This window comes from Selaginella moellendorffii, unplaced genomic scaffold (genome assembly GCF_000143415.4).
Source record: "Selaginella moellendorffii unplaced genomic scaffold, v1.0 SELMOscaffold_8, whole genome shotgun sequence".
Classification (NCBI taxonomy): Eukaryota; Viridiplantae; Streptophyta; class Lycopodiopsida; order Selaginellales; family Selaginellaceae; genus Selaginella; species Selaginella moellendorffii.
Window position 1 is genome coordinate 782,046 of NW_003314269.1, and position 22,805 is coordinate 804,850.

At 40.5% G+C, this 22,805-nt stretch overlaps 5 protein-coding genes across 9 annotated transcripts; 3 read left to right on the forward strand and 2 right to left on the reverse strand.

The window, feature by feature from the left end:
• Positions 1-8,107: 8,107 nt before the first annotated feature.
• On the reverse strand, positions 8,108-12,858 carry LOC9634746. 4 transcript variants are annotated; one of them, XM_024672004.1, is made up of 27 exons: positions 12,545-12,857; positions 12,344-12,486; positions 12,229-12,278; positions 12,023-12,176; positions 11,906-11,972; positions 11,748-11,856; positions 11,531-11,698; positions 11,370-11,480; positions 11,136-11,315; positions 10,983-11,084; positions 10,719-10,931; positions 10,604-10,675; positions 10,456-10,542; positions 10,226-10,405; positions 10,014-10,175; positions 9,875-9,967; positions 9,754-9,825; positions 9,591-9,708; positions 9,354-9,532; positions 9,228-9,306; positions 9,075-9,176; positions 8,919-9,025; positions 8,782-8,859; positions 8,634-8,729; positions 8,490-8,585; positions 8,239-8,438; positions 8,108-8,189 (listed from the first exon to the last, which is right to left on the reverse strand). In XM_024672004.1, exons 1-26 carry the CDS (start codon positions 12,550-12,552, stop codon positions 8,268-8,270), a joined length of 2,997 nt encoding a protein of 998 aa, XP_024527772.1. In that variant the 5' UTR covers positions 12,553-12,857; the 3' UTR covers positions 8,108-8,189; positions 8,239-8,267. The 4 variants fall into 4 exon arrangements, with proteins under 4 accessions (XP_024527772.1, XP_024527774.1, XP_024527775.1 ...); XM_024672006.1 differs by having other exon boundaries at positions 8,112-8,163; positions 12,545-12,858; XM_024672007.1 differs by having other exon boundaries at positions 8,142-8,172; positions 12,545-12,858.
• Positions 12,859-12,995: 137 nt separating this feature from the next.
• LOC112345317 (13-hydroxylupanine O-tigloyltransferase-like) lies at positions 12,996-13,493 on the forward strand. The gene has a single exon (XM_024671757.1). The coding sequence runs from the start codon at positions 12,996-12,998 to the stop codon at positions 13,491-13,493; it is 498 nt and encodes a 165-aa protein (XP_024527525.1).
• Positions 13,494-13,578: 85 nt separating this feature from the next.
• LOC9631706 (rosmarinate synthase) lies at positions 13,579-14,418 on the forward strand. Its single transcript, XM_024671758.1, has one exon. It carries the CDS (start codon positions 13,579-13,581, stop codon positions 14,416-14,418), a length of 840 nt encoding a protein of 279 aa, XP_024527526.1.
• LOC112345469 lies at positions 14,419-16,015 on the forward strand. Of its 2 annotated transcripts, XM_024672311.1 has the most exons (8): positions 14,419-14,515; positions 14,566-14,618; positions 14,678-14,899; positions 14,955-15,050; positions 15,106-15,268; positions 15,317-15,447; positions 15,498-15,762; positions 15,821-16,015. In XM_024672311.1, exons 1-5 carry the CDS (start codon positions 14,441-14,443, stop codon positions 15,242-15,244), a joined length of 585 nt encoding a protein of 194 aa, XP_024528079.1. In that variant the 5' UTR covers positions 14,419-14,440; the 3' UTR covers positions 15,245-15,268; positions 15,317-15,447; positions 15,498-15,762; positions 15,821-16,015. The 2 variants fall into 2 exon arrangements, with proteins under 2 accessions (XP_024528079.1, XP_024528078.1); XM_024672310.1 differs by having other exon boundaries at positions 15,317-15,762.
• LOC9634747 (pentatricopeptide repeat-containing protein At4g02750) lies at positions 15,385-17,466 on the reverse strand. Its single transcript, XM_024672309.1, has 2 exons — positions 15,798-17,466; positions 15,385-15,740 (listed from the first exon to the last, which is right to left on the reverse strand). The coding sequence occupies exon 1, from the start codon at positions 17,377-17,379 to the stop codon at positions 16,207-16,209; it is 1,173 nt and encodes a 390-aa protein (XP_024528077.1). The 5' UTR covers positions 17,380-17,466; the 3' UTR covers positions 15,385-15,740; positions 15,798-16,206.
• Positions 17,467-22,805: the final 5,339 nt, after the last annotated feature.

Here is a 22,805-nt window from a genome sequence, read left to right on the forward strand (position 1 = left end):
GCTCCTCCATATTCTTGCTAAAAACAAGAATATTGTCTAAGAAAATCTTCACAAACTCATGAAGATAATGCCCAAATACCTTTGTCATTAACTGAGTAAATGTGACTAGTGCATTTGTCAAACCAAATGGTATAACTATAAACTCAAAATGCTCGAAGGTCATGTTGAATGTTGTCTTAGAGATAGATGCATCATCTATGGCAATTTGATGATATCCACTCCTCATATCAATCTTGGTAAACACTCATGTTTCACCAAACTTATCTCAGATATCATCCATATATGGCATCAGCATTTTATCCTTCACTGTCTTTTTGTTTAAGGCATGGTAGTCAATACACATCCACATTGAACTGTCCTTCTTCTTCACAAGCCAAACCGAAGCATACTTGGCTGAATAAATCCAAATTCAAGTAACTCCTTGACTTGTTGAACTTTTTACTCCTCCACATAACTTAACCAAAATGGACGCCGGTAAATTGGTTGTATCTCCGGCTCTAACGTAATTCTATTCTCCACACCTCGTTATGGAGGCAACCCATAAGGAAGTTCAGATGAAAAAACATCAGAAAACTTGTCAAGTATATCCCATACTGTTGCTTCTCCCCCACACGTGCTTTGGTCCCCTAAGTCACGAACAAACAGCAAGTAACTTGAAAGTGTTTTTTCATTACGACAAGCTTGCTTCAAAGATGTAGCAGAGAGCATAACAACTGGAAGTTGAACTCCCTCTCCAAATCACACATCTTTAATGCCATTATACTCTAGCAATACATACTTAATACTCCACTTTATCTTTAGATCCACCTTCATTAATCATGGCATCCCCAGAATGAGATCCATACGATGATATCCGCAAGATAAAAATCTTCACAAGTGTGGTTTTGCCAACTAACACTTCCAACCCCTCTACACAAGCATTAAATACTAAGCAGAAGTAGCTGCACCTTCCACTGTGTATGGAAGAACTCCTCATATCACTAGGCCATACTCCGCACCAAACTTTGCCGAAACAAAGTTGTCATCGCTCCCATTATTCAGTAAAATCCGCACTGGACTGCCACAAAACACCCCCTCCAAAATTAAAGTTGATTCATGAGTGTCCTTTAGCTCCATCTTGTTCCACACTATCGCAAATGTGACTTCGGGTATCGAAAGCGCTTCATGGTGTTATCCTATGGTAAATCACCATAGGATAAAGGGTCAAAACCACGTGCACTACACACACACAGTTGAGTTAAAAAGCAATGATCGAAAGCCTCTTCCTCCGGCTAGAAAGATCGTCCCCGTCATCCTCATGCTACAAATTTTTAATATCTAACTTATCATCAGTAGAAGATTGGCCATTCTTCTGGTTTAGGGTTTAGGGCCCTGCTACTTATTCTTCAGTTGTGGACAATCAGCTTTGTAGTGTTTAATATTGCCACAATAATGAGAACCATGTTTATAATTCTTCACAAAGAACTTTTGCTTCTTTGACCCCTTTGCATCTAAAGTTGCCACCACAAACTTTAGCTTGTGGTGCTTGCCCATCCTTATGTCCATGGTAATCATTGCGACAATTCTCAATAAAAGGACTCCTTAAATGCTTATAAGATTTGTGTTTGTCATTGTCAAGCTGATGAGCTATATCAAAGAGCTCCTCCAAACTTTTTATAGGCTGAGAATGACACAAGTGTTGCTACATGCTTTCACTATAAAGGCCATCAATGAAGTAGGGCTTGTTCTAATCTAGATCCTTTGTTAGAACACGGCTAATCAAACAAGTAAGCTTCTCAATATAGTCCTTGAGCGTCATTTTCCCTTGCTGAAAATGTCAAAGTTTTGTGCAAGCATTCTTCACGTCGTGATAAGGGGCAAAACATAAATGAAAAATAACCTCAAACTCATCCATAGTAGATATTAATGGTTTCTTATCCGCAACACAAGACTCTTCAAGCCAATTCCACCATTGCATACCCATATCACATTAAACCATTGGAATGGCCACTAAATCCTCTACACTTGGAGTTCCTTTAGCAACAAAAAACTTCTTCACATTGGCTAGCCAAGCGAGACACTCATCCACACCACCATTACCAGAAAAGGTTAGAATCTTAAGTCGATTTACCAAAGAAGGCTTACTTGGAGTGCCACCACATATACCCTTGAGTGCCTCAACATACTCATGCATGGTATCTATCATGCTATGCATCTCATCTAGCATTTCTTGCTGATTTTGATTAAAGGCTTACAACTCATGAATAACATCTTAAATGGTCCAAACCTTCACAACTCCGTCAGCATCATCATCAGCACCACCATTAACAATAAGATTTCAGTGTTCAACTTGGTCAGCCATCACAACCAACTCTTCTGATACCAATGTTATAACCAACGCAAGAAAAGACAAAAATCTAGTCTCCTTACCACCTCTTGAGGTTCCTCACCACCCAACCACCCCCAAGCTACCTAGTTAAGTTCTTTACCTTAACATACCTTAATATACCCTTGAGCCTCCCTTTGATCGATATTGACCATATGGTCAAAGCTAGTGCTTAACACTCTAACACAAAACACTTCTTGCAAAAGCATGGAATTAAACACAGGAGTACTAATCTTAATTCCACTTCTGACCAAAAGTGATCTTGACCCTAGATCATGGTGATAGGGGCTTTGGAGATTTTATCTCAATATCATCCACATGCCAAGAGCTATAGAGGGAAATTGTCATAGGCAGCAAGTGATCTTGATTCCATTTTGCTTGGATTGGTTTTTCTTTTTCTCACAGGCTAAAGGTCCAACTGTAGATGGTAGTTCCTATATCACTTGCTGCCCCTTCATGCACACATGAGCAATATGAGCATTTAGGCAAATTATACTACTTTTTATCCGGATAACTGCATAAAATAAAAGTCTAATAATAAAAATATAATAATAGAATTATTTTTAATAATTACTATGATTCATGATATATATATTTATTAAATCAAAAATTTTGTAACCTAAATATTAAGCTACAGTCTTATTTATAAAATGTTCCCCTTTCTTTATTGTGATATTGTTGACAAATTATCTATATTATCATATAATAAAAAATAAGGTGTTTGATGTATGACCTTAGTAATGATTAGGATTCAATGACTTTCCTTAAGAAAACATTTCTGTTCTAATAGTATAATCTCAATAAATTTTTTTTTCATTTTAAGAAAAACTATGTGACATTCTTTATTAAAAAATATATCTTTTATACAGTTTATGTAACCTAATATATGAATAATTTACTGCTCTGTCCATTTAGGCTTTAGCCTTCCCTGCTGGTGTCTCTTCTCTCCATGCCAAGCACTTAGTCCTATCAGCGAGCACATGTCCAACTTGCTCTAGTTTGGATTAGGTAGGCGTGGAAGCCGACGACGTTACTCTCACCAGCATCCTTCAGGCTTGCAGCCACTCGGGCCTGGTGGACGCCGCTGGCAGCGTGTTTAGCACAATGGTGAGAGACCAGGGGATGGAGCCGAGCATCGAGCACAAGCTGTGCTTGATGGATCTGCTGGGACACACCGGGTGGATCGAGGAGGCCGAGGAGTTCCTGGCGAGCAGCGAGGATCTCAAAGCTCGCGCCGCGTCATGGACGAGCTTCCTCAGCGCTTGCGAGCGCCAGAGCGAGCAGGGGAGAGCGGGCAGAGCCGCGAGTGTTTTTCATTCATCTAGAACAATGGTGGCGTTTGAGTTATAATCAGCTAGTACAGAAATAACATAGCTCAGGTACCCATTTTTTTCCAGTTTCCCTTGTGTTATAGTAATCTAGTGCTCTATAGAAGCATTTCTTGGTGGCTTACTTGATGGGAATTTGACATATTCTCAAGCCTTGATGCCTTCAAACAGAATGGCTCGATAAATGTCCAAGCTGGGACAAGTTTCGTGGATTTCGTGTTCCAGGATGGAAGTAAGTTTCAAATTCTGCTACTTGCAAGGGTGATACTATTTGCAGGTTAAAACTGGAAAGTTAACTTCTAGGATATGACTTAGTATGCGTATATCAATCACATTTCTCAAAAGTTCGTGGTTTATGGCACAATTATGCATGCATTGCACTGGCTGGGGTGACAATTAAGTTCCTCAACTTCAGACTTGTAGAAGGGGGTTATCAAACATCCAACAGGTGATTGATTGGAGCTGGATTTTAAACTGGACAAGCTTCTCAAACAGCAAGCAACTCGAGGCCAATTCCTAGGTGAGATGAGCCGTTCTCAACACTGTCAGCATCTTCTAGAGGCACCTGACTCTTCACAACAAACTTGCTGCCATGGATGCTGGTAAAAGTGTAGGCTAATGCATTGAGCTCATTGAAACTGAGCTCGTGGGGTGCACAAACCTCTAAGGCTTCATACGCAGATCACAAACAATATCCAGTTAAGTGTCTCTTGCTCTCTCTCAAGCACTTTCAGCTTAAGGAACGATTTAGCTAGAAACAGTTGAAATGAGATCATATTAGCATGTTGGACACAAGCATTGCTCTGCTGCTGTTTCCAGGAACACTGTTGCCTTTGCCAGCCTCCCTGTGGATTGCCAACCAAGCTCATCCAAGACATCGAGTCTAATCCTTCTAGCTCAATGATTCACTTCCATGGAATGGTGAATATGTCTAGAGTGAGCATGTTTAAATCTCATTATTTACAATAAATTATTCAAAACCACAAAACCATATTATTAATTAATATAAAAACAATGGCAAACAATCAATGCGAAGCTCAATAATTTCTATGCATATAAAATGACTTCTCGTTACTTGCTTTTAGCCAATTTGGATTTGAGCTTTATATTTACAACATTGAGGAAATTGTAAATAAATTGAAGTGTTAAACCTTGGATATTTCATTTTCTTTTTGTTTTTCATTTTTTTCATTTTTTCCAGAGAAAAACAAGGTTGTTCTAGTTTCCACAGACAATGTCATATTAAAAACCAGTTGAAGCCCTTGTGACCACTAAAAAAAAAGCCACAGAGACAAACTAACATGATATCTGGAAATGTTAATCAGGAGATGTTAATATATGTCAACATTTAGACTCAAGGTTTTTTATGATACTTTCAGAAGTATGGTTTGATTGGAAGGAAGATTCTTGCTTTTGTGCGCAATGCAACTGTCAGATTTTGGAATCCTCACATTTAGTATATAGTTTGTTATCCGGTTTTATGATTCTAATCATATGATTGTGGCTGGGCAGAGCTGCCTTTTAAGCTGGCATTTTTTAACATGGTGACATGAAGACCACCCTTGCAGTTAGGAATGTGATATCCAATCTGTTTAGTTTATCAATATAAATATTAAATTAAAAGATACTAAATTATCTTATAATGGGTAAACTATTTGTATGTGTAAAAATAAAACTCAAAAAGAAATTGGATAAAAGCAAGTGACAAAAATCCTTTTATATGCATATAAAAAAACTAAAGCAAACCAAGTATTACTGTACAGAGCAGCAAATCATTCATATATTTAACTAAATAGGCAAACATTCTAATATTCAAGAAATATATATTTTAATAAATATTTTGCATGATACTGCAATTCACATAGTTTTTCTTAAAATGATAATATAGAGAAATATTGTTTTCAAACTAATAAACAGATATTCAAAAATTCCTTTTTTATCCTTGTTTTTATTTTTATTTTACATTTAGTACTTAATTGTTAAAATCAAACATTTTATTGAGATTATAGTATTATTATTTCTAGTAACTAATTTACCATAGAAAATTCACATCACCTTCAGGAAAGTCATTGAATCTCAATCATCACAAATTCATTGTAGCAAACACCTTTATTTATTATATGATTATATAATCTATCAACAATACGAGAATAAAATTTTGAACATATTATAAGTAAAAGGATAATGTTTTGATTTTATACTAAGTTTCTTAAGGAATAATAAATTATTATACTGGCACTTGCTAAGTGACAAATATAAGCTCTAAGTTAGATTACTTGTTAAAACAGTAATGTTACAACTGTTATAGTTCTAGAGTTTGCTTTAATAAAGATTTTAAGTAATATATTATAAATCGTAGCATAACTATTATAAAGAAAACTCTCATTACTATAGTATTTATTATTTGACACGTAGCTCACATTGCCCATGCTGGGATCGCTCCATCCCTTGATGTCGTGACTTACAACCAGCTCTGATCAATAGCTTGTGCAATTTATACAGTTTTTCAAGTATGAAAAATAGTATAATTTTATTACTTTTATTGTTAGTTACCATACAACTATCTCAAGCACCATATTATAGGCCTAAATTTGGAAGAATAAATTTTTTGAATATACATGATATTGGTACTATTATGTCTGCTATTAGACAATTAATAATAAAAATTAATGGCAATGATTATTACCCTACAACTTTTACAGATGGTGATTTAATACCTACTTCTCAAGGACTTGTACACTTAACTTTAAAAATTATAGATGATTGTTCGCTTCAACAAACAACCCAAGTCTATGGTCATAATTTGAAAAGAGGTTTTACCACAATTTTAAATACATGTGAGGAAGAGTTACAAAGATATTGCTCTGACTTTTTTGAAAAACAAAATGGAGTATATGAAATAACATATAAAATAACTAATGATTGGAGTTTTGATTTCGAAAACAAGAATCAAAATCTTAATGTTTTTGATAAACTTTTTGGTTGTTTAAATATTATTAATACATTATCTAGTCCAGCATTAATTGCTTCAAGTAATTTCTTGATTTCTTCAAATGGTAAAACTATGTTATATGTACAATCAAATTGTAATATAATTATTTATTCTTTAAGTAAAATAATTTGGGACTCAGAAACTGGGAATTTATTTTATTATGGATGTAACTTAAAACTTCAGAATGATGGCAACCTTGTATTATATTATAATAAAATTAAAGTTATATGGTCAAGTGGTGAATATTGTGCAAAGAGAAATTGTATTATACCAGTCTTTCTTATAATTCAAAATAATTGTGATTTGGTAATTTATTCAACAAAATATCCAAATAAACAATTTTGGGCATTGGGCACTTCAAATCATAAATTTTGCTCATTATAAAATACGTATTGAGTTTCGTTTATTACTTTAGTAACCAAAACAGTATTATTTCAATTAACTTTTCTAAAATAGTAAATTAACTTTACTTTAAAATAATACACTGGTCCCAATCGCGATTAGAGGAAAGCATATTGTTCAGTCCAGGAAAACTGATTTGCTTAAAAATATAAAAGATCTTAAGTGAGCCCCTCGTGTCAAGAACAGAGTTCCTGACCGTCTGGGGTGACACTAATTTCATAAGAGACTCTACGCAATCCTTACAAGCATTTCATTCGCGACTACGCTCGCTCTGGATCAATCAAGCATACACGATGTTGGCGCCTCGGATTGGAACCTCCGTATGGCAACCCCCCCTTGGAACGACCGTCACGGTGATCTCCTTGGCGTTGTCTAGCTCCAGGATCTCGAGATTGGACCGAATGGAGAACTTCTGGTCGCTCCTCCTGGGAGTGATGCAGTAGAAGGAGCCCACGTACTCCGCGATGTCGTGCCGCATGTTTTCATCCGCGATGGGGAGATTGAGATACACATCCAGCACGAGCTTGCATCCTGGAATGTCTATCCCCTCAAGGACCAGGAGCTCGTCGATGCGATCCTTGGGCTTGGTGGCGAGGAGCTCGCGAGGTATCTCTGGAGTTCGCGGCACCCGGAACGTCACTGGCTTCTTCTCGACGGCAACTTCTTGGTGCTGGGCCTGCGAAGGATCCTCAACCGACTTTAGCAGCTGGAAATTTTCCTGAGCCATTCTGGAGACTGAGACAGAGAGAGAGAGGCAGAGATTCTTCTTTCTGGCAGTGATGGACGATCTGCGAGTTGAAAACTTTCAAGTGACTAAATACTTTGAAGTCACACCTGTTATGTAGTGTACGCTTGACTGCAACTAGAGCTAAGTGGCAAGGCACGCGTCGCATCCTGAATGCCCGACCGACAGCCACGAGGGCCTCGTGAGCCCTGGAAGAAAAACAAGGACAAACAGGTGTTGGATAAGAATCTCGAGTGACGCGAACTTCCGGAGCTCACCTGGCCTGTAAATACAGTCTATCCCGGAAATATAAATCCTCGCGATGGTGAAGCGCCATGTCAATGCGCTCGTGCTGTGAAAACTTCTCAAAGGCTTAGGCTGGAAACAGAGTGAGCAAAAGACAACACTAAGTCGTAAGAACACGAACCTTACGTGTCTTTTGCAAATGAAGACGCGCTACGATTGTTTAGGCAGTTTGCACTGCCTCAAAAACTTGGCTGCCTCCTTGTCTTTCCTGTGGCAGAGCACGCGGAGCAAAATCTCTGAGTCGGCGACTTGAGCGGAACTCTTGGCAGGGTTGCTCATTTGTTCGCTTGCTCGTTTAAAGTTCTCAATTACCGCGTGCGTCTGAAAGAATTAGATTGAAAAGCTGGCCGCAAAAGGATTGAGGTAAAATACCTCAAGTCTGTAGAGATTTAGAATTTGATGAACCTGGGAGGCAGCATTATTAACAGTCACTCTTGGAAGGCCGTCACCATCGGCAACAAAGAAATCCTGGAGCGCAAACTGATCGAACCGCAGTTGAAAGAAGCATCAATTTACCTTCAGAATATTAAGATCCTGTTCCAGTATTTCTGTGTCAGCTTGAGAAAACGAACGAAACGGACCGCCATCAAGAAGCACCCACAGAAATCCTTCCTGTATAGTTTCCAACATTAGACAGCCATATATTAAGCTATCACGCGCATACAAGAGATGCTTCCAGGAGTCCAAACACTACTTGATCCCGTAAAGGCTCAACAAGAACCTCACACAGCTGACCCAATGCCTGCAAAAAAAGATGAAAGAATCGCTAAGAAGCTGCCAAAAAAAAAAATGGAAGCTTACCGTGTCAAGTCCATTCACCACTTTTTCGATACGACACTGGCCAACGTTTCCTTTGTATAAAGTATCAACATATGCTTCACGCATGTCCCAAAAAATAAGCTTGAAGCCTACATACAACATTGTCAGACATGTAGCTAAATACAGATCCTTATTCACCTGTAAATTCGCACGTTTGCTCAAGTACCCAGGTCACAAACTTCTTAGACGTTTCAAAGCCAGGCAAAATCTCTTCGCTTTGCTTTGACTTTATCTGGCTTCCTGCAAATTTGAAACGTGAACTAGAACCAACCATAAAAGTACCACTCATACCACTGGAATACTGTGCCCTCTTTGTTAGCCACTTCTGCTTGATATTTTCTTGTAACAGATTAAGTTGATTCAGTACAAACTGTTCGGAAAATGTTAGAAAAGAGTAACCTGGTAAAGTCAGCTTACGTGCAGGGTGTTCAGACGCATGCAAAGCTTAGCTGTTGTAAGCGCGTTCAATTCGCTCGAACGCTTCTCGTCTGGCAAATGTGGATCGCTCACCTTCCTCTTAGAGAACACCTTAATAGAGATTTCTTTTTTGTGGCGTGTTAGAGCCGGTGCTGGAGGTATTAAATCAGCCTTGTCACCTGATTCGAACATATAAGATGCGTCGGTATGCTAAAAAAAAAACAAAAACCAACGCACCGAGTTGCTTGTGTAGTTTGTCGGAATAAAGTTGCACCGCATTTTCCAAGGCATCTATCAAGTTTTTTATATGGGACGCCCTTATTGGAAACTCTATGCCAAAGAAACTGTCCACTACCTATAGACAACATGACAGGATCTGACTTAAAGCCTTGGTGCTTACCTTGTCAATTGCTTTAAAGATGTCTGAGGCAGAACGACCATAGCGCTCTTCTGGGGATAAAGGTTCCCAATTCTGCACAAGAACTCCAGTTTATTTGATAGACAAAGGGTATACCTCTCACCTCCTCCATGAAAGCACTTTCAACACCATTGGAGAGCTCTTCAAACTTTGTTGTTATACAGCGCATACTCCAGTTCCCCGGTATTTTATCTAGCTGCAAAAAAGAACATCAGAAGGTTGTACACCTCCAGTAAGCTAACCTCGTATGGTATCATTTGTGCCTTATATTCGGCAACCTTTCCATCCCCGTTCTCTGCTGAAGTTACCAAGTCCAATAAATATTGTTCCAAGTTATCCGCTGCATATAGTAGTGAAGTGACTTCATCGTCGGGTGATGTCGACAATCTTTCAAGACAAGGTTTCTGAGCATACACAAGTGATTGGTAAGAATTTTATCTTCTAAGAAACTTACAAGCTCCTTGAAGTAAGCAGCATGCAATACTGAAGCCGTGACAGCAACCGACAAAGGTCCCCAACGACATAGGAGAGGGGAAAAGAACGTAATATCGTAATCAGCGAGTTTTTTAGTATCTTCAGCAAGTGATATCAGCCGACCGCAATGGCCTTCTTGTTTTGCAGATTGTGCTAAAACCTATAAGCAGCCATTAGTATTCAAATATCGAGTACAGGTCGCTTACGAACCCTTGCATAGGCCTCCTTAATCGATGAAGATATGTAACCCTCGATCAGCTTTGCAATAACTAACGTATTCGATATTCCTGGAGCTTTCTGCATTTTATGAGCAACAGATTAATTGACATGATCCGAAAGAGGAGTAAACACAATTTACCGTTTCCTCCTCAGTTAGAAGCCTTGCAGAAGTTACAACAATGGCAAGCACCGCTTCCATTTTTGTACGATCCTAAAATCAAGATTGAGTAAACGTTGAGAGCACATGCACTTACATGCTGAAAGTACAGATGGTAGTCATTCAACTGCTTGTCAATCCATGACTTAATAGATCCCAGAACAGCTTGGACATATGAAACATCGAGATTCCCGTGTTTCGTTGTCTTAAGATACGCCCGTTCTGCTACAGTTCTTGGTCGATCAAATGTAATCAGTTTCATTTGACGTTGAGCGTGCTGGAGCAAGGAAAACTCCCCAGTGACGACGAACTGTTCCATAGCCAAGTTTGTGAATAAACAGACGTATTTCTTAGACATTACCTGTTTGAAAATAACCCACGTAAAGCATGTATCGTGTACAATCTGATTGAGTCCCAACACTCTCCACGTCGATTTTAGCAGCTCAAGGAGTTCCTCTGCTTCCTACGAAGGGACGTAATACCGTGAGCCTTCAAACATACATGAGACGCTAACCTCAATAAATTGGCTCGAGTTCACAGGGTCAAATATACCAAACAGTAGCTTTTCGTACAAACGCACATTCAAATAGTAACCGTCGGCCCAATGACAGGGTTCTTCAGATTTCCCATTTCTTCCTGAAATTGCGAGATAGACATCCTTAACACGTTTTAACGCGTCGGTTCGGTCTTTAGCCTAAAATCAGAATTTAAAATCACGCAAAAGAAAAATTAAAAAAAAATCACTTACAGCGGAAGTTTCAACATTAGATATTGAAGCCATCAACTCCATAGCAAGATGATCCGATCGATCAAGGTTCCAATGGTAATTGTTCAACACTCCTTCTCTTACAATATTTAGCTGCAAGGAAAAACACTATCAGAGCAGAAAAACGAGGTTACAAATATTACCAATCTCTTTTGCCAGTTTAGATAGGTAGTCCCGTCTGGAAAAATTTCCCGTTTTGTATTGCATAACAACTCGAGCGGCACAAGCAAGCTATCAGTTCTTTTGCCCAATCTTCCGCTCGATGCATGAAACAATGCATCTGTTGTCCTTTTGTCATTCTCTTCAGATATCTGTCCATACAGACGGTTATCTACAGTAGCGAGCTACAGATAAACGTACCTCAAGTTGCTTTCGCATTATGCTCATCAGACAAGCGAGACCGGAAGCCTTCGATTGAGGCTTCCATTTTCCAGACCGCGAGACGCTCTCTTCCTTTTTCATCAGCCCACTACACAATATAGAAATCAGAATCTAGCAAACCAAATAAAAGGCCCCACCCGGCTGCTCCCACTGATGCTAGCAAAACTTCGTATGCTGTTTCCCGGATATCGTCGTCGGAAAGACCTGGGACAAACTGGGGTGTCAATAAACAACTTGACAAAAGTTTCACACACCTGTTTCAAAAGCTGGCAAGCACAAAGCGATCTCATCGGCATTTTTTATTTGTTCCCCTTCTTGGAATTTGAAGGGAGCCTCCACCGATGGACAAGATCCCCCATCTGCAATCTCCTCACCCACAGGCGACGTAGATAAAACTGTGTCGTTATTCTGTGAAAGAAAGAGTAATTTTCCAGCAAGTCGATACGACACGATCTTTTACCTCTTGAGGTGGTGGCGAATTAAATGCAGCTGCTATGTCCATAGTGAGGCCTTGAATGGGATCCAGAGCGTTTACTTAGTAGATTGAGTAATAATTCGCAAAGCACCATCCTTACCTTTCCGTGCCCGGTCAAGAACATACTTTACATCGATGCTGTCGTAATTTACTCCATCCAGAGGTGTCACGACGATCTTGCTGTTGATGGCGAGTATGTATTCCAGGAGCTCGCGCCTATCGGAGCGCAATCTCTCGATCTCGCTGGCAATAAAATTCGTCTAAATCTAAGACATTATCGACAAAATATCCACTGCCATACCTCTCCATTGCCGGAGTGCTGCTCCTCAAATCATCTCATTCTTGCTCCATCGCCAATGCAGGTACTCTAGAGCTCGATCCAGGGCGAGGAATCGATGAAGAAGAATCCGCCGGCCGCTGCGATTTCGATATCAAAATGCTGCTGCTGGCATGCTCCATTCAGCGCTGTGGATGCGGAGCTCGGATCTCTGGAGGATTGGAGAAGAGAAATCCGACCCTAACGCAGCTGATCCAATAGCGCCTTCTAGGCTTAAGCCGGAGACGCTCGACGGGATTCCTTCCAATCCTAGCCCTCGTAGCCCAAGGAGAGCCGTCCAGATGGACGGCATCGGCCACTGCGTCGTGAGCCAGAGGTGCCAGGCTCGATTCGCATGGCGGCATGAAAGCCATGTCCTCTGCGTGATGTAAAAAGGAATCTCACAAGTACACACACAAAACTACTATAGCGAAGAATGGAATCTCTCCCGGCTTTAAAACCGATCGATCGTTGGATAGATGGTAACCGCAATCCAATGGTGGTGATTCAAAGCTCCGAGCTCGTCACCCCAGCTCTTCCTCTCGAGCGAAGAACTCTTTATCTCAGCAACATCGATCATCAAGTTTTCTTCCATGTCGAGTGGATCATGGTCTACGATTCGATCGACAATCCCCGCGATTGGATCGAGAAACTCCGCGAGTGTCTCGCCAAGATCCTCGTTCCGTACTACTTCCTGGCCGGGAGTTTCAAGCTCAATGACGAAAATGGGCGCCTGGAGATCGATTGCAATGGAGCTGGAGTGGTGTTTACGCGGGCATCAATGGACGCCACCATAGCCCAGCTCCACAATCTCCGTGATCCAGATCCTCTCTTTCGAAAAGAGCTCATCACACTTCCAAGGAATGTGGAATCCATCCAGGATCTTCCATTGCTCACTCTCCAGGCAAGAAAAGTGATCAAATCTTTCGCTTGATTGCAAAATACCCTTGTTCTTCGAAAAGGTGACGGAGTTCCAGTGTGGTGGGATCGCTCTGGGAATTTGCGCGAGCCATGTCGCCATGGATGGATTCTCGGCATACAATTTTCTTCACGACTACACGAAGATTGTGCGCGGCTGCCAGGAGTTCTTCCCCAATCCCTGTCCCGATCGATCGCGCTTGCTTCCTCGATCGCCCCCTCACACCTCCTACGATCACAAGGAAATGCAGCGGCTCACAGAGATTCCCCCAAAAGTTCTCTTCGATCCACGCTCGTTCTCTCCGGAGCTCGATCACACAAACCTCGCGTTTAAAGTCCTCGAATTCACGGCCGGGATGATCCAGAGCCTCAAGAACACGGTCCTGGGATCACAATGGATCAAGCGTCCCTCCACGTTCGAGGTCCTAGCAGCTCACATCTGGCAGGCAAGAACCAAATCGATGGATCATCTTGCTCCAGGCGATCCATCGAAGCTCTTCCTGGTCACGAGCACGCGAGGCAAGCTCGATCTTCCGGAGAATTTCTGCGGGAATGCTGTCGTGGGGGCGAGCTGCGTGGATGCCACGGCGGGAGAGATTCGCCGCCAATCTCTCGCGTTTTGCGTCGATCGTGTCCGGCGAGCGCTGGCATCTACTGGAACCGAGGATTACATTCGGTCGCAGATAGATTGGTGCGAGCTCCACCGCGGGATGATCGACATTCCGGGAGGGACGATCATCACGCCGTGGTGGAAAATCCCCTTCCAGGACCTGGATTTCGGCTTTGGGAGGCCCAGCTACGTGACGCCGGTGGTGAATGATCGCGCGGAGTTCGTGGTGATCGTCTCGAACTGCAAGAACGATGGTGGGCTGGGCGTGTTCTTGGCTATGGAGAAGGAGCGAATGCCATCGCTAGAAGCAAATCTATTGTCCTGTTTTTAGGGTTCTTCAATGTTATAAGGAAATGGTGAGGTTTAGGGTTTGCGTGAAACCAATGAGTGACAGCGAAGGTGCTCCAGAGGAGGTCACGATGGTCGAGGTAGGCGCCGCGATCGCATTCTTCCTGCTTCTCACAGATTGCGATTCTAGGGCCGGGATGCCGCGGAGATTGCTCAAAAGCAAGAACGCGACACCGAGAAGAGGTACTTCTCTCGTTTTTTTTTTCCTTCATACGAATGCAGTGGGTATCTTTGCTCGCTAGGATAGCGTCCGAGGCGAAATCCAAGAGACGCAAGCGGGACGAGCGCAATAGAGAGGCAAAGCTAATGAAATTGGAGAAGAAAGCGAAGAAGCTGGAAGAAATACAAAGGAAAGAAGAAGATCTTATCGAGAACGATTCCGATCCCGAGGCTGGAGTTTTGGCTATGAAAAACTCGGGCTTCCTCGACGAGAGCGTTGTCCAGTTCCTCATAGACAAGGAGCGGTAAGTTCTCCCTCATTTCCTTCTTCTTTACATGACTAGCGTTTAAACTCAACAGGAAGGAAGCGACGAATGTATGCGATGCTCAACCGACAGAGTCAAGGCCCAAGCGAAAGACCAAGAAGAAAGTTGCGAGAATCTCAATCGATGACAGGTTAGAGAGTTTTTATATGGATGAATTTCTGAATAGATTCTTTGAGTTTGCGCAGAACCAAGCTCGTAGTGCTGAATGACACCCCGTCTCATGCACGGAAAAGCTCAGACTTTCTCAAGCAAAGACTTCAAGGGTCACATATACAACGTTCCAATATCATGCTCAAACCAAAATCTCAGAAAAAAAGGTTTTGAAAGGAAAGTCTACAAAATCAACTGGTAAGCATCCGCTGGATTTCAAACCACTAGCCAAGCGCCTGTTTCCAGTCTTCTTAAAATTCGGACAACGTTTAACACCTCTATACTCATCACTCTTTGAATACGTAAGAGCACTGTTTGCAGCTACGGTTCCAGTTTTATTGTTAAAATCGTTAAGAAGCTCGCAGCCTACACACAAGGTACTTTTATTTGCTCTCGCACAAGTCTCAGGACGGGATGTACTCTATAGACAGAGGGATTTGAGCGCCTGGCTGCGCGATGGACCTGAAAGTCGACTGGGTGCTGTGAAAAGTATAGCATGCCGAGCATGTCCCGACCACTCTGACCACCGCTCTCACTCCAAAGCCACGGTTATAGTCACTGGTGAGATTGTAGCTCCTCAAGCACGCGCTGGAGGGGCCATTGAAAATCGCCTGGCTATTTGCTAGAGCCTGGCCTCGGCTCCATCCACTTCGAGGACAAGGTGTGTAAGCTGGAACACGCAAACAACATGAGTAAGAAGTGGTGATTCATCAACAGCAGAACTTACTCGATGAGTTGCTTGCTTGGTAGACACCCAGAGTTCCCCGGGGCCCTTGGCAAGCAGCAAGCTGCGCAAGGAGAAGAATTGCTACGGCCAAAACTAGCGCTCGCTCCATAGATGTGAGTGACATAAGTTCGATCGGTTCGGGTTTTAAACACTCCACCGAGAGTTTGAGTCAAACTGTACTAGCACATCAACTTTGAACTTAAGACAATGTAGTGTAATAGACATGTCACCTAAGCAGCTCTCAGATAAGAGAAAACTGTTGTCAAAGCATGCAACGTAGAACAAAAAGATCTTCCTGTATTGTCAAGTAGAACACAGTGCTTCTTGACGATTTTTGTTTCTCTGGAAAGATCACTTGCATTCCTTGATCTACTGAATCCAGTGAGCTAAGATTTAGCAGCGCGGTTATTTACTTCTTACAGAGATGCAATTGCAAGAGAACATACGGTGCCGAGTCGCTTGGATCCATCCTAAACACCGCATTGGCAGCTCTCACGCCATGACCCACGGCTCCATGCATCTTGGCAGCACCCGTGAGCGTCGTCCACGCCAGAGCTCCCGACGGGGCGGGCAAGCTCCCCACCACATCCTCCGCGCCGTCGAGTTCCCCGACCCGCCCCAGCACATCCACCACGCACGCCCGGTGCTCCACGCGCGGAGTCTCGGCGTGATCCACCACCATGGACGCAAACTGCCGCAAGCTCTCCTCCACGAGGCCGAGATGGCTGCAAGCGTGGAGAACGCTCATGAAAGTGATCTCGTCCGGCCTCACGCCCTCCACATTCATCCGCTGGGCGAGCTCTAGCGCGCCGCCGCGAGCTCGCGCCTGGAGCATCGCGTTCCAGGACACGAGGTTCCTGTCCGGCATGGTGTGGAAGAGGAGCTCCGCCGCGGCCACATCCCCAGCCTGGGCATACACGACGAGCATCGCGGTCCACGCTACGGTATCCCTCTCGGGCATGCTCTCGAAAGCCCACCTCGCCTCGAGGAGATGCCCGGCCTGGGCATACGCCACCACCATCAGCGTCCGTGACACCACGTCCGGGGCGGGCATTTGCCGGAAGAGCTTTTCAGCCTCGCCCAGATAGCCGGACTGGGCATAGGCCGAGATCATCGTGTTCCATGACACCTCGTTCCTCTCGGGCATCCGATCGAACAGGCCCTGGGCTTCTTCCAGCTGCTTGCTCTGCGCGTAAGCGGCCACCATCGTCGTCCAGGACACCACGTCTCGCTCCGCCATCTTTTCTTCAAACATGTCCCTCGATTCTTCCAGGCGGCCGTTCTGCGCGTACGCCGCCACCATGATGTTCCAGGAGAAGACGTTTGGCTGCCGGATGCGCGCGAAGACCTGGGACACCTCCTCTAGCTGCCCAAACTTTCCCAGCGTCTCGACGAGGACGTTGGTGAGGTAGCGATTCCGTGCCAGGTGGGTTCGCTCGATCTCGGCTCTGAGTAGGCGGCACTCGGACAAGCTCCGGCATGATTTCAGGCGCTTGGCTGCCGCTTGAATCTGCTGGAGCCACAGGCTTGTCGGGGATCGCTGCTGGAGTGTGATCGCTTGATCCGAGATGGTCGGCCCCATGCTGTGATCCACTCAATTTTCATGCTTTAGATTTTCAGGAGACTACGTTGGACCATACTTGCATTCGAATGGGTACGATTAATAAAAAACGCCGTTTAAAACGCGCGTATAATACGGCGTTTAAAACGGCGTTTAAACACCAAGAATATTTTAAAAAACCCTAAAGAATATGCTTTCTTTTACTTAGGATTAGGGTTCATGTAAAATCAGGGTTCGAAAAAAACTGTAAAATTAGGGTTCGAAAAAAACTGAAAACCATTATACCTGTTCGAAAAAAAGCTAAACGGGTATTAAACGTTCGATACCCGTTCGAATCCGGTTGCGTTCGAATGTTCGGATGCAAGTATGCGTTGGACACGCTTCAAATACGTCGAGTTTGTTTTTTTTGGAAGATCATGGGCAGAAATTTCTTGCAGTTGCAGCGCAGAGATGACATGGGAGCAAGTCCCCCCTTTCCCACATCCTGCTTTTCATTCAGCAGGCCCGAAAGATCCTGACGGACAAGTACATGAGATCGGCCATCGACTACCTGGAGCTTCATCCATTCTGATCACTGATACGGAAATCCCAGACTCCGTCTCATGTCCAAAGCAATGGAACTGGACCTGGGATGGGGTAAGCCAGCCAGGGTGGAGTTCCCGCTCGACAAAACAGGAACAGCGCCATCATCTTTTTCCCCGTAGATCCCAATGGTAACTGTACTTTTCAGTCAAACTGAATCTCTATTGGCTGTCTTCAAGGAATACATTGCTGTTCTGGAGAAAATAATGCAAGTGTGGTTTCTGTGTTTTTATCTGTTGGCAATTGCTTGCAAAGATTGAAGCCCTTGCACAGCTCAGGATACCCTTGCCAGTGCTGTCAACTGTCAACTCTGAGTGTTTGGATTAGTCAAGATATATCTAATGTGCAGGAGGACGGTTCAAAGTGGAGTTTAAATCATGAGTTAAACTCACTGTTACAATTGTCATATTTGACTATTTCATTTTTTGACTAATTTTATAGTTATCATATATTTATATCTTATTCTTTCATTCCAAAGGTTTTTTCTAAGGTTCTTGAGAAGATAGAAAGCAAGGAAAACAAAAAATCTACAAGTAAAAGTTGTAATGCAAAAAAATTGAGAATGTTAAGTTTGTTTTATTACCATAATTTCTATATTACACTCTTAGTCCTTATTACCCATCTGGGAATATGAAGACTATTGTCATTATTGATAAAATTGCTTCTATTACTTTTAAAATAACAATTTAATAAAAAAGAAATGAAGAAAATAAATAACACAATAGAGTGGATTTGTCCAACAAATAATTCCTATATAAATTACAAATATCATGAAAAGTCTTATAAAGTAGATTTATTGGTGCTACATAAATTTCATATGTTCTTTCCAAGGAGACAATCATTCAATGCTATAGATATTAAGATAAGTATAATTGGTTGTGAGAGGAATAATATTGTTGAAATAAATGGGGTTATAAAAGAACTTCAATTGCTTAATTATATCTAAATCCTCTCATTTAAGAAGAACAATATATATTTTCACAGTGAATGCCCACTAGGATTTTTTGGGAGTTGTTTGTGAATAATAATAATTGAAATTAAAATCTTTTAAAATACTCAAAAGTAATTATATAAAAGAATCAAGTCAATTTACATTTCCAAGACTGAAAAATATTCTTGCATAAAAGAATGCTGTAGTGCCAACATACCCTACCACTATAATGTGGTTTATATTTTTTTGTAGTTTATTTCTCTAAAAAGTTGATATAAGTGTAAAAAAGAATATATACATAGTGGAGTATGTTTTCATCAGAATAATAACCATGTGTATACATGGTAATCTACAAATTCTTATGTTTACAAACAAACTATGATTATAAAGCCCCTATTTTCAAGACTGACATTTAAAAAATTTGAGTATTGTCAATGTCATAATAAATGCACCTCATTCCCAAAACTAAAACTTAATATATAAACTACCAAGAAAAGTTATAGTTGTCATAGTTTTTTTGTTGAGCTTTTTGTAAAGTTGAAAATTTAATATAAGAATGGCTTAAAGGAAAGTCATCACTACTCATACTTAGCTCTTCAGCATTTTATATCAATCTCCACCTCCATCCCTAAGTTTTATCAACATTCCACTTTTACCTCCACATAATAATCTTATTTTGTTCAGGGCTTTAGTGAAGCTAAACTAGAGCTCTATATATATGAAATTCTAGATCTTCTTATTAGAAAGGGATTACTTCTAGTGCTTCAAGAGCAGTGCCATATATTTCTATGAGATCTTGCTCATGACATGGTGGGACTGTTTCAAGCATAAAACACTATTATATTGGTGTATAATATGCTACTTTTTATTAGACAAAATAAATGGCTCTATAGGTTTACAAACTTTTCTTGAGTGCTATAGCAATAACTTAATGGCAGGTCTAGAAAATGTGCATGTGTGGATGTATAATAAATTCAAAAACAAGTTACAGATATATACCTAACACCACTTCATGGTGAAGAATAACATCCACTTGGAAAATACTGCATCAACTAGTGCAGAATATAGGGTTTTAGGCTACCCTATAGTGCAATATAAAATCTAGAATTGTTTTATTATACTATAGTATTGTCTATATATATATATATATATATATATATATATATATATATATATATATATATATATATATATATATAAAACATATCTTGTTCTAGAGTGGAATATCATTTATAAAGTGATCACCACAAAAAAAGTATTAGAAGTGTCATATTCGGTTTAGGAATGATTTGAAATCAGAAAATGTGTAGGCTCTTTTGCCAACTTTTAGATCAATGCAATAGTCATTTTGGTTTAGTGGGAACTAATGAACTAATGAACACATTAAGAATTTGATTTAAAGTGACCAATATGCCTTTTGTCTTGGGTCAAGAATTCATTTTTATGGGCTTGAATAATTTTCTTGAGCACTATTGCAATTGCCACACAAACAGTGTTATCTCTTCATATATAATTATTTATAAGATGTTGAAAAACAAAATGGCAATACACAAGTGCTATATAGTGATGGTGGCAGGTGAGAATAATAATCTGCAATTATGATATCCAACACTGATATTATCATAAACATCTGATATATGATAGTCTTTTCATTTCATGTAAAGATGCATTTAACTTTCTTTTGCCTCATCATCAACATATTAATTCCTTCTACACTTCCTTCTATATAAATATTGTGGGGAAAATTCATTTTGCATTTGTTGAGTTATGCCTTTTACATAGTCAGGAAGACTTCCAAAGCTTCAAATTCTAGAAACTTTAAAGTGATTGTGATCCTTAAAAAAGACTTAAACATGTATTGAAATCTTAATAAACATAATTTACCTCCTTGAGGTTGAAAGCAGCTCATGAAATCCTTTGAGCTGACATTTAAAAAAATGATATTTTTCAATAGTAAACACCAACCTACTAGAGTTATGTACTGTCTCCACTATAGAACCATTGTTTGTTGTGCAATCAATCACAACACCATTTGGTGGGCAATAGAGTTCAAGCAAGACTTGCATTGCTGATTGAGTTGAAAATTAATACTTAGAAAATGTCTTGTATGAAACTTGTCATATGAATTTTTACAGAAGGCATGATAGGTCATTATAACTTAGAAAATAAGAAAGTTTAAAAATTAGATAAAAATATGAAATACCTACTCACCTTTTTAGGCTTTCCTTTAATACCTCTAGTATCGACACCAATAAAATCTATAATGCATTTAGAAGAGAACAACTTGAAACAAACTTGTATTGCATATATCATAAGTTTATACATCCAGTTAAAGTTGTTTGGTAGGATGAAAACAATATAACTAACTTCAAGCATAAGTGTTTCTGACAAAAGAATGCATCATGCATGTGGTTGGGTGTGAGAAAGTTCTAGTCTTTGACTTTCTCATTAAAAAAACTATTTGGAAAGTCAAAGAATATAAAGTTTGCAATTAAGAGTAAAGGCTTTTATATCTTTCGGTTTTAGTGGTTGAATTGGTGCTATATATACATGTTCATGTGATCTTCCATTAAAGACACTAACAATCTATTGTGAGGGCCAATAAAGACTCGGTGTATTATTAAGGTAATATGATAGACTTATAGAAGAGCTAAGTGAATGAAAAAAGAAATAAATAATACACTAATATTATATGGCATGTTTTCGATAAGAGTTCCTTCAACTCTTTCTCATAAGCATCTTGTTGAGTTAAAATGAAATTACTACCAACAGTCATTGCTACAAAAAAATATATATTACCATTTTTGGTTTGTAAATGATGGTGGAACTAAAACTTAATCTTAGCTGTTTGGTGGTGAAACGCCTCTTAGTCTATTATAAAGGTCTCCTTCCCTAGGAACTCCAACTCCCAAGAGCATTCTATTTTATATGCATTTGGAATTTTTGCAAACATTATTGGGTGTATTCATAACTGTTTATTGTGCCACCTCCAAACCTAAAAGGAAATATAAGAAATCTCAAGCTAAGAGAAGAAAAAGGAAAATCTGGAAAGTATTCTATTTTATCTATCTATATGCTGGTGCCCAACTAGAAGCATGAGATTAATGGATCCAAAAATGCAAGTTGGATTATCATTTTTGCATCAGTGGTGTCCTTGTTGTTGTGGTGATTCCGCTCACTGGCCTTGCCTTCTTCTTTTCTGCGGCCATTCAAGGTCTCTGATTATGGTTGCCTTCATTGCATGTGTGACGCCATCACAACTCCATGTATTTCAGGTAATTGGCGAGGGATGAGGTTGTCTCCTTGATTGCGAGGATTATATATGTTTCCTGTCCTAGTCGATGTCTGGGGCAAGATTTGCTCTTTGAGCCCTTACTTTTTACTGCTCACACCCTATTTAGCATGGAGCTCAGCTACGTCAAGGATCCCACATTACAAAAAGCTGGCTGCCCATAAACAAATGCGAAAAAGAAAAATAAAGTCTAATAGTATTTTGCTTCACACGCAGTAACCCAATTTAGCTAAGAGACACAAAAAGGCAAATTACAGCTAAAACATCTATGCAATTTCCCTCTAGTCCCAGCTAAAGTGGTTGCCATTCAAATGTTCTAGCACTATTAAATCTAGTGATCTATCCACTGTGAAAAATGCACAAAAGAAACAAACCAAATTGATCAAGACCTTTCAACTTGTCTCCGTTTCCAAATATGATGATCAGACATAAAGCCCTAGACTTGTGTGCTGTCACATTTTTCTATTTCCCCACATGTCCAATAACAGTTTCAGATTCTCATTAGCAGATTTTTTTTTTAGAAAAATAAATATTTTATAGAAAATTAAATATAAAATATTAATATCTTAACTATTCATAAGCTCTATACTATTTTCTAACTTACATATGTTATTATACTTACATACACTATAGTAAATCAAA

Coding starts and splice junctions, on each gene's coding strand:
- LOC112345469 (XM_024672310.1), top strand. CDS start 14,441: ATGGTGAGGTTTAGGGTTTGCGTGAAACCAATGAGTGACAGCGAAGGT. Junction 14,619..14,677: donor GAACGCGACACCGAGAAGAG/GTACTTCTCTCG, acceptor TTTGCTCGCTAG/GATAGCGTCCGAGGCGAAAT. Junction 14,900..14,954: donor TTCCTCATAGACAAGGAGCG/GTAAGTTCTCCC, acceptor TAAACTCAACAG/GAAGGAAGCGACGAATGTAT.
- LOC9634746 (XM_024672004.1), bottom strand. Junction 10,932..10,982: donor CGTGGGTTATTTTCAAACAG/GTAATGTCTAAG, acceptor GCTATGGAACAG/TTCGTCGTCACTGGGGAGTT. Junction 9,307..9,353: donor TGCGTCTGAACACCCTGCAC/GTAAGCTGACTT, acceptor TTTTCCGAACAG/TTTGTACTGAATCAACTTAA.
- LOC112345317 (XM_024671757.1), top strand. CDS start 12,996: ATGGAATCTCTCCCGGCTTTAAAACCGATCGATCGTTGGATAGATGGT.
- LOC9631706 (XM_024671758.1), top strand. CDS start 13,579: ATGGATGGATTCTCGGCATACAATTTTCTTCACGACTACACGAAGATT.
- LOC9634747 (XM_024672309.1), bottom strand. CDS start 17,379: ATGGGGCCGACCATCTCGGATCAAGCGATCACACTCCAGCAGCGATCC.